Here is an 18518-nt window from a genome sequence, read left to right on the forward strand (position 1 = left end):
ACGGGGAAGGGGAGGGGGAGGAGGGATTGGGGCAGGGCTGGGGGGGGTGTCTCAGGCCATGGCACCCCTCGGTGCATCCAGGCTGGGTGAGGAAGGGTCTGAGTCGTCAGCTCTGGAGCCCACAGTGAGAAAGGGCCACATCCACGCAGCCGGCCAAGGTGGGAGGCCAGTTCCCCTTGGTCCCCCTTGGGCCCTGCACTGCTGCCTGTGCTCCCGTCTGATCCGCACACAGGAGGTAGCTTGATGACCCTGGTGCGGGGTAGAAGGCTGCACATTCCGGGGCAGAGCTGGTGGGGCTGGGGGTGCCACAGCTCAGTGCAGGGTCTGAGAACATTCCCCTCCACGTGGCATCACCAGAAGCAGGGCTGCAGGGAGAAGCAGGCATGCAGGGCCCATGAGGAGAGGCAAGAGGGGCAGGAGAAGCAGGGCTAAGGAGGGTGCTCAGGGCCTGTAGGGAAAGGGCGGCAGGGGCAGGGCCTAAAGAGGGTGTCCCGCACCCTGTGATGGGGAGGGGGAAGGGGGTCCAGGCCTACTGAGGGTGACCAGGGCCTATGGAGAGGGAGGAGGTGGCCAGACGGGGCCTAGGGAGGATGTTCAGGGCTTATGGGAGAGGCAGAAAGGAGACCAGGCCTAGGCCTAGGGAGGGTGTCTAGGACTTTTGGGGGAGGATCAGGAGGGGCAGGGCCTAGAGAGGGTGCCAAGGACCTCATGACAGGATGAGGAAGGAGTCCAGGCCTAGGGAGGGTGTCCAGTGCCTGTGGGGGGAGGGAGAAGGGATCCAGGTCTAGAGAGTGTATCCAAGGTCTATGGAGAGAGAGGGGGAGGAGCTGACCAGGTGGGTCCTCCTTCACAGGCCTGGGCATGGGTCCAGCCTCTCCCTTTGCTCCATGTCCCTGCTATTTTGGGGACACCCGGTGGAAGCTGCCCAGCCCACATCCAGAGTGAACTGGGAGGCCAGAGCTGCCCTCGCCCTGAGCTCCTGTCCCTCCTGTCCCACCCGCTGAGTCCCCACAGCCTGGATGCGGCTGTCTCCTATCCAAGAGGTGAGGTCTGGGGGACTCTGTCCCCCTCGGGCTCAGAAGGACCAGCCATACTGGGCACAGGAGCCTGGCTGTTTGCAGACAGAACGCCTCCTCTTGGAGCCTGATGTGGGCACAGACAGGGCTCAGTCCAGCCCTTCCCTTCCAGCCTCTGGGTTTCCTCAAGGTCTCTGGGGCCTCTGGGCATGTGCAGTGACATCCAGCAAGTGAGTTAGCCAGAAACAGGCCAAGGGGGCTGAGTGCCTGGTGGGGCTGGGTGGGGTGGAGGCCTGGACAGGAGGCCTGGGCAGGAGGCTATCAGGGGGTCCTAGAAGCAGCAGAGCTGCCTGTGTCTGGCCTAAACGTTCACCCGCTCAGTCATTCGTTCAACAAACAAGGAGTGCTGGCAGGGTACCAGGGGGAAGTACACACACCTTCTCCCGTTTCCTCCCAACATGAACACCAGAGGGAGGCACAGCTGGATGTGCTACTAAGAGGGGGTCCCTGGCCACGAGCCACACCATGCCATCAGGCTTCCCACACACTGACTTCAGATGCGGAAATGGGGGCAAGGAGCATCTCTGAATGGATGGAATGCAGGTCACTGACCCTGCTAGGTCTCTAGGACTGTACAGAAAACACCAGAGTGACTACCTCATTGGTCAGGGACCGAGTGAGAGCTCCAAGTCTCTGACCACAGGGGTCCCACATGGCAGGCCAGGGACTGGCAGCAGCTAAGACTGTCCCCAGGGTGGAAGACGGTACCCAGACCCTCATTCCTGCGGAGGGAGGATTCACTCAGGGACAGGAGGCGAGGCTGCTGTTGGGGCCAGTGCAGGGAACATCGCTGTGCAGAGACCCCCCGAGCCCATGTGGTTTCCCATGAGCCTGGGCAGCTGGCCCCACGCGGCTTGAACCTCTGTGGTGTCCTCACTGCCCTATTAGCCTATAGGCTCCCCTTCCACTGCTGATCTCAACCTGTCCAGCGCTGATGCTTGTTTGCTCTGGTCTCCAATGTATCCATCTTGGGATGAAAGGAAACTACAGCTCTCAGAAGACCTGCCTCCTGCCTCTTCCAGGGTAGCATTGTTATGGCCTGGGCCCATGAAGGCATAAGCTCCTATGGCCTCAGCATGGCAGTACAGGTGCAACATGCATCAGGAGTGCCTGTTGTTGCCGGCCCTACTTTTTTTTTTTTTTTTGGAGTTGGAGTCTCACTCTGTTGCCCAGGCTGCAGTTCAGTGGCACACTCACAGTCACCCCAGCGTTGAACTGCTAGGCTCCGGCAATCCGTCTGCCTCAGCCGGAACTATAGGCATGCGCTACGATGTCCAGTTAATTTTTTATTTATTGTAGAGTTGAGGTCTTGCCAAGTTGCCCAGGCTGGTCTCGAACCCACAGGCTCAGGCAGTCCACTCACCTCGGCCTCCCAAAGTGTTGGGATTACAGACTGAGCCACCCAGACTAGCCATGGCTCTACTTTTTGTTTTTGTTTTTTTTGTTTTTTTTTGAGTTGTAGTCTCGCTCTGTCGCCCAGACTGGAGTGCAGTGGCCGCTCCTGCCCACTGCAGCCTCGACCTGCTGGGCTCCGGAGATCCTTCAGCCTCAGCTGTCCGAGTAGCCAGAATTACAGGCACGCGCTACCACGCCTGGCTAATTTTTGATTTATTGCAGAGATGAGGTCTCGCCAAGTTGCCCAGGTGGGTCTCGAACCCGCAGGCTCAGACAATCCATTCACCTCAGCCTCCCAAGGCCCAGGATTACAGGCTGAGCCACCAAGCCCAGCTATGGCTCTACTTTTTAAATATCCCTCTGTCACATGGCCAGTACCTGCATCTGACACCCATGGTGTTCATCTAGCTTGGTGTCTGTCCAGCTCTGTGTCCTTCCAGCTCTTTGTCTGTCCAGCCTGATGTCTGTACACCTCAGTGTCCCTCCACCTCAATGTCCATCCAGCTTGCTGTCTCAGTTCTGACAGCATCATGCAGGCTGATCAATGTCCTGAGTCAGGCTGCCCCGTACACTCTGGGAAGTTTGCAGTCTCCCTGCCTCTACCCACTGGACACAGCATAACTCCACCCACCCAGCTTGTGACAACGTCCCCAGACACTTCCAGATGTCCCTATGTGGGGTGGGAGGCCGGGCAGCCTGGACTGGGAGCCCCTGGTCTGCTGAGCTCTCTGGCTATGCTTGACTTTGCTCTGGTGGACACAGAAGTGGCCCTCGTCCTCCATGTGGCTTCAGGCTGGCCCCTTCCCATGAGCCTTTGCCCTACTGTAGAGCCTTCTGAGAGCTGGGGAAGCAAAGAGTGGCCCCATGAGGCCTCGTAGAGGCAGTTAAACCACAGGCCCAGGTGAGGCAGGACCCCAAAGCCTGACCTCAGGCCCACCCATGTCTTATGTAGGTGTCCCTCCTCCCATGCCTGTTTCCCAGTCTGTCCATCATGGTCACCACCCCGAGAGGAGTCTTGTGGGCTCTCATGGACCTGGCTTCTGCACATGACCCAGGAATGGGGGCCCAAGGACAAGGGCCCATGCTGGCAGCAGCAGTGCCCGGGAGAGGGCGTTCGAGTCCCTTGCTAGAGGATGAGATCCGAGCGTGGCAATTGCAGCTTTTGGTCACCATTGCCATCCACCATCTCCCCCATCCTCTTTTCCAAGGAGCTTGTGGAGATTTTAAACATGGACGAGGAATCCATTTAAGCACACAGATACCCACATCTAGAGACAGAATCATAGAGATGTCAGAAGGAAAAGGAAAAGAATGATCTCACGTGTGATTTTGAGCCTCCTGATTCTCAGCATGAAGAGTGAAATTGGTGCTGAGCCACATTCCTGAGAGGCCAAGGTGCTGTCACAGAGCCAGAAGCAAGACAAAGGAGCCCAAGAAGCCAGCACTGGCCACCCATGTGTGTCCGGCATGCTCTCACGGGCAGTGTCCTCCCTGATATGAGAGCAGTGGCATGACCGCTTGTGAGGCAGAAGCAGCAGAAGGATCTGTGGACAGGAAGGCTGGGATTCCCAAGGCCTCCTGGGTTCCGCGGTGAGACCAGGGCCACTGGGTCCCAGCATGCCCATCTTGGCAGCTGGGATGGAGCCAGTCCCTCTCCCTAAACCTGAACTCCTGGAGGCCGTGTCTGAGACTTCACTGGAAGTGTTGGGAAAGCCATGCCCCAGAACTGACGTTGGTGGGTCAGGGCCACGCAGGGCACCCCACCCTGGACACTGGGCAGGTCCCTGTCCCACCTGCAGTGCTAGGGGCCCAGGGAAGGCCTTCTCCCATGGAAGGTCAGAGGGTCTGGATGCTCACCTTCGCGCCCACTTCCTCCTGACATACCTTGACACGTGTAGCTCAAACCCTGCTGGGAGAACAGCGGACATTCAGCCTGCCGGGCCAGGTGCATAGACATTCGAAAGGGAAACCAAGTCAAGTGTGACTGTTACCCCAGAGCTGGTCATGACAGTGCCCAGCATGTTCCTTCTCCATTGCATCAGCATCTTTGTCACTGTTCATCTTTCACATCACAACTGTACGGTTTTAGTTCACGTGGCCTTGTATGGGATCGTGACGTGTGGGAAGACAGCTGACTGCTGGTCCACTGTCTCTCCACATGGCAGCCTTGCTTTTCTAGTCAGACCCTGTGGTGGGAGGCGGCAGGGCAAGGATGATGGGTTGGAATCCCAGCTCTGCCATTGCAGGCATCACCGTGTGGCCTTGGGCAGATTGGTGACCCCCAAGTCCCTCTTGAGGACAGAGAGGCCAGAGCCTAACTTGAAAACTCGTGTGTGGAGTGCCTGGGGCCTTAAGGGCCTAGGCACATGTTGGTATTTCTTATGTCACTTTCATTTCCACGGGTGTAAACAGTGCTCAGGAACCTTCTCTGTGCCTATTTTTCTCACGGCTGTGATGTGGCCCCAAGACAGACTCCTGGGGATGGAATTGTAAGACAAGACTGAACGTCCAGGTCTCCTGGACCCAGTTGTCCACGTGACCTCAGGTGTCCAGAAACCTCTCCTGCATCTTAACCCTGACAGAGGAGAAGAGGTCCAGTTGTCATGTGAACCTGGGATGTACGAGCCTAAACGCTTGCCCAGGGATGACCAGCTGCCTGCACTCGCTGTCCATCTTCGGAGGAAACCAGATCCCAGCAAGGCAGCAACTGGGCAGGCCCACAGTTAGTCTGTGTGTCAGTTAATTCACTGCATGCGTTGGGTACCCAGGTGTGGGGGAAAGGGACCCTGAAGGAGCATGGGACATGGGCCCCGGAGCTGGCACTAGTCAGGACAGATGACAGTCATCCTGGAAGCAAGCGGATTCTGTGAAAGCTGTATTCTTATCCACATATTTACTTGGGCAGTAGATGTGAATCAGGCACTGGGGACACCTGGTGGCCCCGAGGGACAAAGCCCCTGCTCTTATAGACCTCACAGAACCAAAACCCATGCACAGGCTCCTACTGTGCCCTGAACAAGCTTCGCATGTTCCCCCAGGCAGGCAACTCCTGCCCACAGGAGGACTCCTGAGTGGGGGTGCTGGGGGGAGCAGGTGACCGGAACCGACAGACCTGTCTCCACCATCCGGCTGACTTGGCCCTCTCAAGGGCAGATGCCCAGCACAAGAGAGTCACAGGGAACTTGCCTTCGAGGGAAGATGGAGAAAATCCAGAGGCCGGAGCTGCTGGGCCCAGGGGTGGAAGGGGGAGAAGGGAAGGTGGGTGGGAGGTCTCGGCGCCCACACAATTCTCAGGACGTGTGGAAGACAGGCATCCTGGAACTGGGGTGCCCAGGAATCCTGGGTCTCCTGGGAGCATGCCCACCTCAGTGTCCCTGCTGTGCCAAGTGGGAGCAGCCCTGGAGAACTGTGACCTGTGGGTGTCACCCACAGCAGCTGGGCCACATGTCAGCGGCTCTCCTGCCGGCACCCTGAGCAGCCTGTGGTCGCCACACCTGGCACCCCAATTACCAGTGAGCACCAGGTCACACCCAGAGCTCCTGCCTCCAGCTGGGGTCAGTTCTCTGGCCTAGACGAGAGGGTGGAGGGGAGATCACTTGCCGTTGAAGAACCTGGAAAAGCAGAGAGGGGCGGTCTGGGGTCTCTCCAGGGCAGACATGGTCAGAGGGGGCCGCATCTGCCCCAGTTGACTGACTTGCCTGACTCTGCCAGTGTCTGCTAAGCCTAGACATGGAGAGCTGCGGCGTCCCAGCTGCCTTCCCCTGCCTGTCCCCACACCTTGTCTGCCTTGGGCAGAGGGGGAAGCTCGGACAACATAGTCTACAGGGGAGGCCACCTCTGCTCCAGAGTCTGTGTGGTTGAATGACAGGACACCTATATTCTGATCTGACCGTCACCTCCTGCCATGTGCCTTACACCGAGGGACCTTGCCCCCACTCTCCTGACCGCAAACACACGGTGGGTGGAGGGGCCAACCGCCTACATTCTCATACTCCTCTTTCTGTGCAGCTGCCACCCAGTGACCGGGGTCTGCTCCTGCCAGCCAGGCTGGTCTGGCCGCCACTGCAATGAATCCTGCCCCGTGGGCTCCTACGGCGACAGCTGCCGGCTGCCCTGCCCCTGCCGGAACGGTGCCCACTGCCACAGCGTCACCGGAGGCTGCACCTGTGCCCCAGGCTACATGGTAAGACATGCTCCTGCCTCGGAGCACAGAGGTGGCCTTCCACCAGGGTCGCAGGGCGGGGTGGCTCCCAGAGGCCGGGCTGTCGCTGTGGCTTCGCACATGGGTCATGCGAAGACGGGCACTAAGCCCACCTTCCACTGCTTATCAGCTGTGCGACCTGGGGCAAGACGCTGTGCCTTTCTGTGCCCATTTCCTTGTATTGAAAAGAGAGTTACAGCACCCTGGGACTGTTGGACAGGCTGAGTTAACATGGAGTACTTAGTGCACAGCACCTGAGGAGTCTTCAGCAAGTGTTTGTTATTATTATTGTTATTACTGATGATGATGCCACCGCTCTGGACCCCAAGGGGTCTCCGCCCAAGGGACTGACTGGCCCTGGTCCAGTGCCCCATTTGGGAGTAAGGTGGCCGTAGGGGGAAAGAAAGCGGGCAGAGTGGGGAGAGGAGAGTCCGCCTCCCCTGGGAACCCAATGGACTGCTCCATGTGCCCCATGGACTGCTCCGCTGACTGCTCTCCACATGTATTCAGGCCCCACCTGGGTGGCCAGCCTGGTGAAGGCGCCTCGCAGCTCAGGACTAATTGCCGCCCCCTGGGTGTGAGGCCACTGCCAGGGCCGGAGACATGATTCCCAGTCCCCTCCTGGCCACCCACACAGGGCCCTGTGGCCACCCTCTGCTGAGGCTCCTTCAGACTCCACTTGGCCGGAGCGGGAGGCCCGTGTGTCTCCCCAGGACGACAGTGGTTCTGCTGCCTGGAAGGGCTCATCCCTGGTTGCTGCAGTTTGTTGAAGCAGTGTCTGCCGTATCTTGCATGCTCACTGGCGAGGCTGCAGGCACTCATCCCCAGGTGGGCAAGCCCCTGCCGCCTGTCCTCTCCTCACACGGCAGTCATTGTGGGAACCCCAGCTGCCTGGCCAGGAGGCGGAGGGCAGGGTCGAGAGTCTGGGTCAGCAAGCAGGAACGGTGCCTCCTCTGGGGCTTGGACGTCCTTTCAAGTGCCCCTCCGGCCTCCCCACCTCCCTGTCTCCTGGCCTCCCTGACCTTGGTGGCTCCTGAGCTGGAGTGCAGGAGGGGACAGGCTGGACACTGCACAGTGACAGATGTGCAAGGTGTGCATGGCTTTGCTCTTCCCAGCCAGTGAGGCCTGTAGGCATCAGCCTGGAGCAGAATGCCCCCCCCCATTTCCTAATTACTAAATTGGCAAAACTTGTTCCTGGCGCTACCTGATGGGGGTAGTCTACTCTCCCGACACAAGGCCCGCAGGACAGGAGCACAGAGAGTGCAGCATGGCAGAAACAACTCACAAATACAGATAGATGTGTGTGCACACAGAGACACACAGACACACGCAGAGACAGAGAGATAGACAGGGAGATACACAGATACACAGAGACAGGGATAGACAGAGACACACAGGCACACAGAGAGACATACAGAGACAGACACACAGACACAGAGAGACATGCAGAGACAGATACACACAGATACACAGAAACATACACAGAAACAGAGACACAGATAGAGAGATAGACACACAGAGACGCATAGAGACAGACATGGACACATGCACGCGCACACACTGTCAGACACCCACAACCCTCCCACCCCTCCCTCTCAGAAAAGGCACTCATCTAGGGTCACACAGCAGGTGGTTACAACAGGGTGGATGTGGGCGACACGACTCCCAGCCCTTGTCCCAGCACCAGCCCAGGGTCCTCCGGCCTCCACCCATGTCTCGTGGCTGACCCAGGGCGGACACTCGTCTTTCCCTGCAGGGAAGTAGGGTGTCAACAGGCTAAGCCCCACCAGCCATTCACCATGGAGCAAAGCGGGAGAGTTGACTTCTTGTCACGGAGGCCAGCCCAGCCTCCCTCTGGGCTTGCATGGCTGCAGCTTCGTTAGGGAAACTACTGACTCAATGCTGGCCTCTCAGCTACCTCCATGCCCGGTGCCCCTTTCTCGGGGTTGTGGTCTTGAGCCTGGTGCTACTCACGGGGGCTGACAGGCAGGGTTGAGGCCTCACCCTGGGAGGTCCCGTCTCTCTGTGGAGGCCCTGACCCCCAGCCCCGGCCAGAACTCACGGCCTAGGTCTGATCCCACAGTCTTCAGGGGGTAGGGATGAGTCTGGAGTAGGAGCCACTATGTGGGGTGGGGACACCCTGTGCTGTGCATGGTCAGCCTCTTCCTCACAGCAGCACCATGGGGAGCTGGGGACTGAGGGTCCCTCTGTTCCCAGCACCTTGTCTCAATGAGCCTCATGCCAGCCCCAGGGTGGGGCAGCTGCGCACCCCACTTGCAAAAGACCCCCAGGCTCGGACTCCCACTCTGAGTCCGAATCCGAGGGGCCACCTGCTCCTGCCACCCACGCCCCCATCAGGCACCCCGAGTCCTCAGCCCATGATCCTGTCCATGGGAGTCATCTGGGGCAGAGAACCCTGCAGAAGGCATGACAAGAGAGGTGGCCATTGACTCAGGAGGGCTGATGAGAGGACGGACAACAGGTAAATGCAGAAGCTGCCAGGCACATACGCTCCCCCAGACGTCGAGAACTCACCTTCCCTCCCTCCCACACGCATGGTGGAGAGGGATTAGGGTCCCTGAGAAGGCCAGGGCAGCCAGGGCTCCGGATAGAGAGAGAACAGGGTGTGGGGTCAGAGGGACCACCAGGGCTTGAGCAGGGGACAGCCGATAAAAACAGTCTCAACCCCCGTGTAGGGAGATGGTGGTTGCACCACAGGGTGAAGCCCTAACAGGCCACAGGTCAGGGCATGGGTGCTGCGGCCAACAGGGCCCAGCAATGGGTCAGTGGGGACGCCCACTCCCAGGTGGTGGCTGGAAGGGCTCCCAGGCATCCCTATACTGCCACCCACTCCCAGTCCTTCCCTGCAAACACCCTTGGCCACCACACAGGTGCTCACTACACTGAGGGCCCACCCTGAGGGCTCACCCCTCGAAAGTCAGGACACAGGCCCAGTGAGGTCATGAGTGGGTACGGTCATACGGGAGAGGTCACACAGGCAAGATCACAGGTAGGCAAGGACACAGGTGAAGTCACACGGGTGAGGACACACAGGAGTGAGGTCACACAGGCAGATAGGAACACACACAGGGAAAGTCACAGATGGGCTAGGATGTGGGTGTGGACACACGGGCCAGGTCACAGGTGAGCGAGGACACGCAGGTGAGGTCACACATGGATAAGATCACACAGGTGAGTTCACACACAGGCGAGGTCACACACAGATGAGGTCACACGGGTGAGGTCATACATGGATGAGGTCACATGGGTGAGATCACACGGGCGAGGACACGCAGGTGAGGTCACACACAGAGACGGTCACATGAGTGAGGTCACACGCAGGCGAGATCACACATGGACGAGGTCATGTGGGTGAGAACATACACAGGCCAGGTCACAGGCGGGCAAGGACACCTAGGCAAGGTCACACAAGCGGGCAGGAACACACGTTGGGGAGGTCACAGGTGGGCGAGGTCACGTGCAGAAGAGGACGCGCTTCTTTAGAGCCCTCCCCAAGCCTCCCTCCTTCAGCCACAGTCCTTTCCCCGGGGGCGTCCCCCCAACGCTCCTGCCTGCACAGGCCCAGGGCCCTGAGGCTGCACACCCCAGGCCCCATGCGGTGACACACCCACAGCCTCAGCAGCCAGAGCCACCTGGGAAGCTGCAAGAAGGGTCCAAGTGTGCACAGGGCAGGGGAGGGAGCAGGAGCATGGGCAGCCCCCGAGGAAGCCCCCCCATGTTGGCTTCTGGGTTGTCTTGGCGTCTGTCCACAACGGTCATTCAGCGGCTCCACAACCCAGACGCTGGTGGACTTGCCTGCATCTGGACTCAGCCCGCGAGGAGGCGGCCAGACCCCAGCCTGGAGGGTTCTGAGAACAGGCTGGAGCTGGTCGCTGGCCACTCGGGGGAGGCCACTCTTGTGTCTTAAATCCCGGAGCAGAGGTCAGCTGTGTGGACCATTGAATGGTGCGGGGCTGGCTTCTGTTGAGCCTGTGCTCAGACGGAGGCAGTTTCTCAGCCCTTGCCCCTCCCCCAGGAGTCCCTCGTGTCTGTGTCTCCCCGTCACACCCACGTGCACCCAGGGTTCACCTCCCACTCATTGGTGAGAACACGCAGTCATTGATTTTTCGGTTCCTGCATTAATTCACCTCGAACGATGGTCGCCAGCTGCATCCATGCTGTGGCAGAGGGCATGGTTTTGTTCTCTTTGTGGCTGCGTACTATTCCACGGTCTATATTGACCACATTTTCCTTATCCAGTCCACCGCTTGTGGACACCTGGGTTGATGCTGTGTTTTTGCTATTGTGAATAGTGCTGTGATAGGCATATGTGTGCAGATGTTTGTTGGTAGAGTGACTTATGCTCCTTTGGGTACTTGCCTAGCAGCGGTATTGCTGGGTCACATGGTAAACCTGTTTTTAGTTCTTTGAGAAATCTACTAGCTGCTTTCCACAGGGAGGCTTCTGTTCCCGCCAGCAGCATACGAGTGTTCCCTTTTTCTCACAACCTCGTCAACATCTGTTGGTCGTTGACTTTGCAACACTTGTCTGGCTGGTGTGAGCTGGCACCTCATGTGGCTTGATTGCATTTCTCTGGCGGTTGGTGGTGTGGAGTTTTCTTATGTTTGTCGGCTACGTGTGTGTCTTCCTTTGAGAAGTGTCTGTTCGTGTCCTTTGTTCATTTTTCATGGTGCATGCTGCTGCTGCAAACATGCAGGTCACCACCATTATCTTCTGAGGCAAGGTCTGAGGCCTAGCATTGAAGCTGACCTCCAGCTCTGTCACTGCCCCTCACCCACCCATGACCCGCCCTGAGCTCCAGCAAATCCAAGCTGCCTGGCTCAGGAAACCCCACATGCCCTCATGTCAAGCCCTCCTTCAGTCTGTCTCTCCCCTGGGGTCCCCAACTCTCCACCCCCAGGCCCAGTCCACCTGTGCCCATCCACACGCCATACGTTCCCTGCCCACATCCCTCCCCTCTCCCATTCTGCCCCCAACCCCCCATACACACACACACACACACACACACGTCCCTGACCTGGTCTGCACTACATACAAAGCACCTTGGACGTCTGGGGCATACACCCAAATAGGCCACAGGTGGCACATGTCAGGCGTGTATACTGCTTGCACACGTGTGCACACACACGCACACACAAAGTTGCACACGCACGCACAGGCTCACCAAAGCAGGCCACAGAGCATCAGCACCAGACGAGAGCTGGCCCAGATGCAGGCACGACACCAGCCAAGTCTCCATCCCTGCAGCAGCGCCACCCTCAGGGGACCCTGACTGCCCAGAGCATGCCCACTGCTGTCATTTCATGCCCCCGCTTTGCCCCACGAGCCCCGAGTCACCTGCACTCCATGGCCTCCTCACATGGGTCCCCTCCACAATCCCCTGCCGTACCTGCCACCATCGCCAGTATCCGTTTAGTCGGTGGCATACATGGGCCGCCATCAGAGCCTGGCACATCACGGGAGCCAGGATGCCCGAGTCCCCAGCATTCCTGACCCATCTGTCAGGCAGCCTGGTCCAGCCAGAGAGCTTGGACTTCAAAGTCAGTGTGTCCCTCTGTGGGGCGACTTGGTGCAAGTGACCCTCAAGGATGGTTCTCCCAGGAAGGCAACCCCCTCCCTGCTGGGCTGTTATCGGACAGAGGCAAGAGATCCAGGTGCCCGGCTCAGGCTGGCCATGGTGGGGCTTCCCTCCTCCTGTGACAGCGTGGGATGGCCTGGAGGGGTGAGAGTGGTCCATGGTGAGGGCCAGAGTCCTGCCCACCCCCACACCCCAGGCTACCTGTCATGCGTATGCCCCATGCCAAAGTCTCCAAGATTTAGACATCCAGGGTCTCTCCTGAGTTTGACTGAGATATCTGTGTTCACAGTGATGCCTTCTCAGAGCTCAGTGGAGACTTGGGGAAGAGAAAGGCTGGAGAAGGGGCAGGGCCTGGATCAGGGCAGGGCGTCCATGCCAAGGAGAGGAGGCACTGTCTCCCCAGCACTGGGCAGGGCTCCAGGGCACAGTCATAGCCTAGAGTGGATGTCCTTCCTGGGCCATGCCCTCTGCCATCTGGCTCTTCCTAGGACATCGCTGTTAGACTGTGTCTGTGAGCCTCCAGGGAGGCCTCTTGGGAGTCAGAGCCACAGAGCATATCATACACATTAGAAACGGAACCCTTTTCCAAGACGTTCCACCAACATCTGCCAGGAAGTGGATGTGATGTATACACAAATCTGTCATGACTGTCATGTGAGTGGCATCTAGAGTTGTGCAGTGTACATCCTACACAACTGTCCAGAGCAGCCTCTGGCCACTGGCAGCCTGTTCATTTCAGATAGACATAGGTGAGGTGGATGTTCAGGGGCTTTCAGTCCTAACTTCTGTCCTTCTTCCCCCTCCATGGGAGCCAGACAGAGGGACTCAGCCACAGACCCTGGAATCCTCCTCAGCCAGGGAGGCAGGGAGGCAGGAGGTGTGACAAATGGCCCCGTGCCTCCCTCCTCCTCATCCCCTGTTCCTCATCCCCTGGTGTGCTGCTCTGTGCACCTCATGCAGAGCCTCCTCCTAGCAGCCTCTGCTGTCGTGGCTGCTTCCTCGGCGACACAGTAATTAGGTCCAGTGAGGTTTGTTGTGCATCGGAGCGGCCACTCAGCTAATGTTGAGACAAGCGAGTCTCCCTTTGCCTTGTGGGCCCCGTGTCACTCTCTGCCTGGAAAATCACACACAAGGCTCCCACCCAGAGCTGGGGGTGGGCGGAGAGTGTGGCCACCCAGGGCTGGCGTCTGCTTGGCATGGAGCAGGAGCTCGTGGCAGGGGGCCCTGCGTGTCGTTACAAGACATGCGTGTGTGACTGGCACAGATGTGACATTGGACATCAGAGCAGCCCCGCTGGGGGAGTACGGGAACCATGGGGGGAGGGGAAGCAGGCTGTAGCTGCTAAGTCGAGATGAGACGAGACGGGGACAAGCCTGCCCCCCTGTGTGTCCCTGCCCAGCACAGCGTCCAGCACACTTGCAACTGCTTGCAGAGCGTGTGAGTGGAGCGGACAGTGGGTGAGCACTGTGGGGCGGGCAGGGAGGAACCTGGGTGTCCTCCTGGGAGCCCTCCTGAAGCGAGATGGATCTGCTTGTGATTGCTTTGTGAAGGCTTGGTTGGTGCCTGGAGGAGAAGGGGCGGGAGCCTGCTGGGGGGTGGAGGGCTGCTGAGGGCCTGGGTGGCTTCCAGCCTCATGTTGGTCTAGCCTCATGTTGGTCGGGTAGACCTGGCCCACCATGGGGCCTCTGGGCCTTGGTGCTCCCAGAAGTTCCCTCTGGAAACTGCTTCAGTCCTTCAATTCTTCTGGGCTGCACCCCTCTGGCAGTGGACTCTGGGGCTGATGGGGGTACACAGGCCTACTGTCCCAGGACCACCTGAGTTCATTCAGCTCCGGGCCTTGTCCTCCTCCCTGGCCCTGGGGGTTACTTCCAAAAGCGCACACCTCTTCTCCTTGCCAAGGGTGACATGGCCAGCCGTTCTGCTCTGTGACCTTGGCAGGGACTGACGTCCCCACTGTGGTTGAGCAGTGCTGAGAGCACAGCTGCTGTCCCCTAAGATGTGGCAGGACGCATGCATGGCACGTGGTCTCAAAATGCTTGCGACTCAAGTCGCCCTGAAGGTCCATGTTGGACCGCTCAGCTTCAGGCACTCGCGTTGGTGTGGCCACGTGTCCCAGGCTGTTGCTGAGAATTGAGCGAGGCCAGGGGCAGAGGCCCAAGTTCCAAGCCCGACCCACCTGACTCTGGTCATTCCTAGGGGCCGTCCCCTCCCAGAGCTGGGCCTAGGACTGGACCCTCCATAGCCAGTGAGGGGACTGTGCTCATCTCTTGTCGCTGATGTATGTGACGGAGGATCCAGGCCTAAAACAGCAGAGTTGTGACCTCAAAGCCCATGGCCGGAGGTTAGGACAGAGATGAGGACCAGAGGTCAAAGCCAGAGGTTGGGGCCAGGTCCCTCCGGAAGCCTCAGGCAAGGCTGTTCCCTGGTCATTTGTGCTGTGGGCAGAATTCCTTCCTGACGAGCAGGACCGAGGTCCCTTTCTCGGGCTGTCATCCCAGGACCGAGGTCCCTTTCTTGGGCTGTGCCATCATGTAAGGCCACCACGCTCCTGCCACCCTCACCCCAGATCCCTCCAAGGAGAGGTTCTGCCTGATCAAAGGCCACCCTGACTCCAAATCTTCCCAGGGAGAGGTCCCGCCCACCAGAGCCACCCAGCCAGGGGCCACCCGACCCCAGATCCCCCCAGGGAGAGGTCCTACCTACCACAGCGGCCCAGTCTGGGGCAACTTGACCCCAAATTCCCCCCAAGGAGAGGTCCTGCCCACCATAAGTGCCCAGTCCGGGACCACCTTGACTCCAGATCTCCCCCAGGGAGAGGTCTGCGAGGTCCCGTGTGCTGCGGGGACCTTCGGCCCCAACTGCTCATCCATCTGCAGCTGTGACAATGATGGCACCTGTTCCCCGGTGGATGGTTCCTGCACCTGCATGGAAGGTAGCGTGGCCGCCCCCCCGCACCTCACGCATGGCACGCAGCCCAGGCCAGTGGGTGTCTCCGTGGGGAACACCCATCCTGGGACCACATGAGGGTCATGCATTCTGAGCTGCAGGGCATGGAGGCCCTGACACGTGCAGGATGCTGCCCCCTCCTGGGACTGAGGGGCTGGATGGGGCCGTGGGGACTCCTGGCAGTTGTGAGCTCCTGCGGACACGTGTAGGATGCATGTCCCCTGGAGCTGGGCCTAGGACGTCCAGGTGACGGCCCTTCCTCCACACAGGGTGGCAGGGCCCCGACTGCAGCCTGCCGTGTCCCCGTGGAACATGGGGCCGGAACTGCAGCGAGTGCTGTGTCTGCGCCAACGGGGCGGCCTGCAGTCCCACGGACGGTACCTGCACCTGTGCGCCCGGCTGGCTGGGGGACGCCTGCGAGCAGCCCTGCCCGGTGAGTGGGGCCGACTACCCCTCATGCCCTCTCCTGGGGCTATCTCGTCCCGGGTGCTCAGAGTGGAGCCCTGGGATTGGGGATACTCAGATGCGGGTCCCAGACCTGCCTCACCCGCTGCCCCCTTCCCTACATCCGTGAAGTGACAGACTGCAGGCAGGGCACCTGACATCATACCTTCGCCATTCCTTGTGAGCATCGTTAGTGGGCGCCAGTGCCAATGCAGCTTCAGTCTTCACGGTGTGGCGCGGAGGCTGACCCGAGAGACCCTTCCTGCACAGGCAGTCCGAGGCTCCCTTCACTCTGGCAGCACCCATGACCTGGAGCAGGGCTTGCACGGGCTCTGTGCTGCAGCCACCCAGCCCGATGCTGCCCTCAGGGGTCCGAGGTACTCGCATTAGACCTGTTGAGCAATGTACACTGTTGTGTGACATGGACTCTGGAGTCTTGGGTCCTGGGTTTGAGTTCCAACCCTGCCACCACCTATGTGACCCTGAGCCTGTCAGCCTGCCTCTTTGATCCCGGTTCTCACCTGTGAAGTGGACGTGACAGAACCTCCTGATCGGGCCATGGCAAGGACTGTGCACTACTGAGCCTCCAAGGACTGGCTGCCTCCCTCCCCAGTGCAGCCTATGAGCATCCCAGCATCAACTCTGTCAGACGCGTTTCCATCAACAACCTCCATGTGGTCGCTGCAGGCCTCCGAGTTGACCCTTAGAAAGGAGGCAGGATTGCCCCCTCCTCCCCCAGGCTGTGCTCCCATTCACACAGCCAGGCAGTTCTTGAGCATGGCTTCATGGCTGCCCTGATTGCCGGACGTGTCCACACTGCCCGGCCCGTCTGCAGCCCCTTGGGCTTGGGGCCCGGGGTGTCATCAAGACCCAGCAGACATGCAGGGACCTCTGGGGTCGAGGCCTGACCACCATCTCCTCTCCCGCTTCCCCCAGGACGGCACGTTCGGGCTGAATTGCAGTGAGCACTGTGACTGCAACCATGCTGACAGCTGCGACCCCGTCACGGGCCAGTGCTGCTGCCTGGCCGGATGGACAGGTGACCCTGACTTGGCCCCGGGTGGGCTATGGGCTCAGTGTGTCTTCTGCTCTGCATCTCCAGCCCTCCTCCATCTGCCCTGTGACCCCAACCCCACACACACATCCCCTATCCCATCCACTCTGGGCCGTGGCTCACCATCCCACTCCATTACATAGGCCAATGTGTGCCGAGCACCTCACGTGGGCTCCACTCCTGGGCTGGAGGTGCTCGAGAACACGTGAGCACCAGAGGTGGATGTGGGCGTGGGGACACCACAGGTGGAAGGAGAGAGGTCATGGGGTGGACAAGGACCCTCTTAGCTTGTCTCGAATCCCCACACCCCTCCTGCCAGCCCCTCTCAGTGCTCAGCGAATCCCCCACCCACTCCGTCCCACCTGCCCCACTGATCATGGCCCTCAGGGGCGCTCAGCAGCCGCTGCTCCCCGCCCTCCTCTTGTACACCCCGTATGTGGGGCCAAACCAGACGATCCATCTCAGACCTCCAGGGCCAGGACAGCAGAACACAGCTCTGACACATTCGCCGCTTGGGCACTAGAAATGTCCCAGGAGAGACCTGTCCTGGGTGAAACGTGGCTAACAGATGGCCAGACTTCCATGGAAAAAGGACCTATTTCCTGGAGAGAACCAGCTCCAGGGAATTGCTTCTGAAAGCTTCCACACACTGCAAGATGGAGGCTCACAGGGAGGAGGGCCGGAGGACAGGAGAGGGCGGGTTGAGGGGAGGGGCAAGCCTGTAGCCTCCTGTCCTCAGTCTCCCTAGTCCCTCCTCCGCCCTCCTTCCCTCCCCTGGGGGGCGGGCAGCTTGTGAGACACTTGCTCTGAACTGGCCCCATCCCCTCCCCAGCCTCCACTCAGGGACCTGTGTGTCCCTGGCTCCTCCTCACAGTCCCATCCTCCCACAAGTCCTGCCCTAGGTGCTCTGACACCTCTCAAGCGAGCCAGCCTCCACAGGAACTTGCCTTTCCCCACACCTGCCAGGCTGGAAGCTCTCCTGCCTCCTCCCCGAGGAGGCCCCACCTCAGCACTGGCCTCCACCTTCCTTCCCAGCCTCAGGCTGTGGCCATCCCTGCTCAGAAAGATGCATGGCACACCCCTCTTGCTCCTCTCCTCACTGAGAAACTCCACAGTTGCCACAGCACAGCCAAACCAAGGGTGTCAAGTCCCTTCCTTGGGTTACAATGAGCTTTTGTGAATGAAATGGACAATCACCCATCGCCATGCAGAAGAACCCTGAGTCCCTCGCACATGGGGGCAGGCAGGTGGTCCCTCACACATGGCGGGCCGGTGCAGTTCTGCAGAGCCAAGGTTTCTGTCATCTGTGTGTGCACATGTGACATGAGCCACCCTGCGCTCAGACCCATCCAGAGCTCGGAAAGCCCCATCTTCCTCCTCCGAGTGCTGCCTTCTGGCCCTGGTGGGCCTGGGCTCAGTCTGTCCCCCATCTGGGGCAGGTCCCTCCAGGGCCTGTCCCCAGAGGCTGCAGACAGAGAGAGACGAGGGGCCCCCCTGGCTTGCCCCCTTCGCCCCCCCATCCCATAGCTTCCCTGCACTTGCTTGACTGGGTCAGCCCGGTGCTGATCTAACCCCTTCCAAGCCCAACTCTGTCCTGCCTCCTGCTCTCTGTACAGCCGGGCCTCCTGCCTAGCCCCCTCCTTGTGTTAAGACATTGGATGTCACCTCTTCCTGAAAGTCCTCATGGCCAGCCTGGCTCCCCCAGCATCCCAGGCGCGCCTCCTGTGCCCCCAGCCCCCAGGCCCTCCCCTCATCTCCAGGCTCCTTTCGCCCCCACTCCTACCCCATCGCCTCCATCTTTCC

The 18518-nt window shown here is 59.7% G+C and overlaps 1 protein-coding gene across 1 annotated transcript in view; it reads left to right on the forward strand.

The window, feature by feature from the left end:
- Positions 1-18518, forward strand: part of MEGF11 (multiple EGF like domains 11) — a 157849-nt gene that overhangs the window by 119767 nt on the left and 19564 nt on the right. Inside the window, exons 9-13 of the mRNA XM_021712557.1 lie at positions 6183-6238; positions 6393-6654; positions 15083-15203; positions 15487-15650; positions 16598-16700. Coding sequence (XP_021568232.1) covers positions 6183-6238; positions 6393-6654; positions 15083-15203; positions 15487-15650; positions 16598-16700 — 706 coding nt within the window. The remainder of the gene's footprint in view (positions 1-6182; positions 6239-6392; positions 6655-15082; positions 15204-15486; positions 15651-16597; positions 16701-18518) is intronic.

The sequence above is a fragment of the Carlito syrichta genome, unplaced genomic scaffold, assembly GCF_000164805.1.
Source record: "Carlito syrichta isolate Samal-C Ts95f unplaced genomic scaffold, Tarsius_syrichta-2.0.1 Scaffold303358, whole genome shotgun sequence".
NCBI classification, from domain to species: Eukaryota; Metazoa; Chordata; class Mammalia; order Primates; family Tarsiidae; genus Carlito; species Carlito syrichta.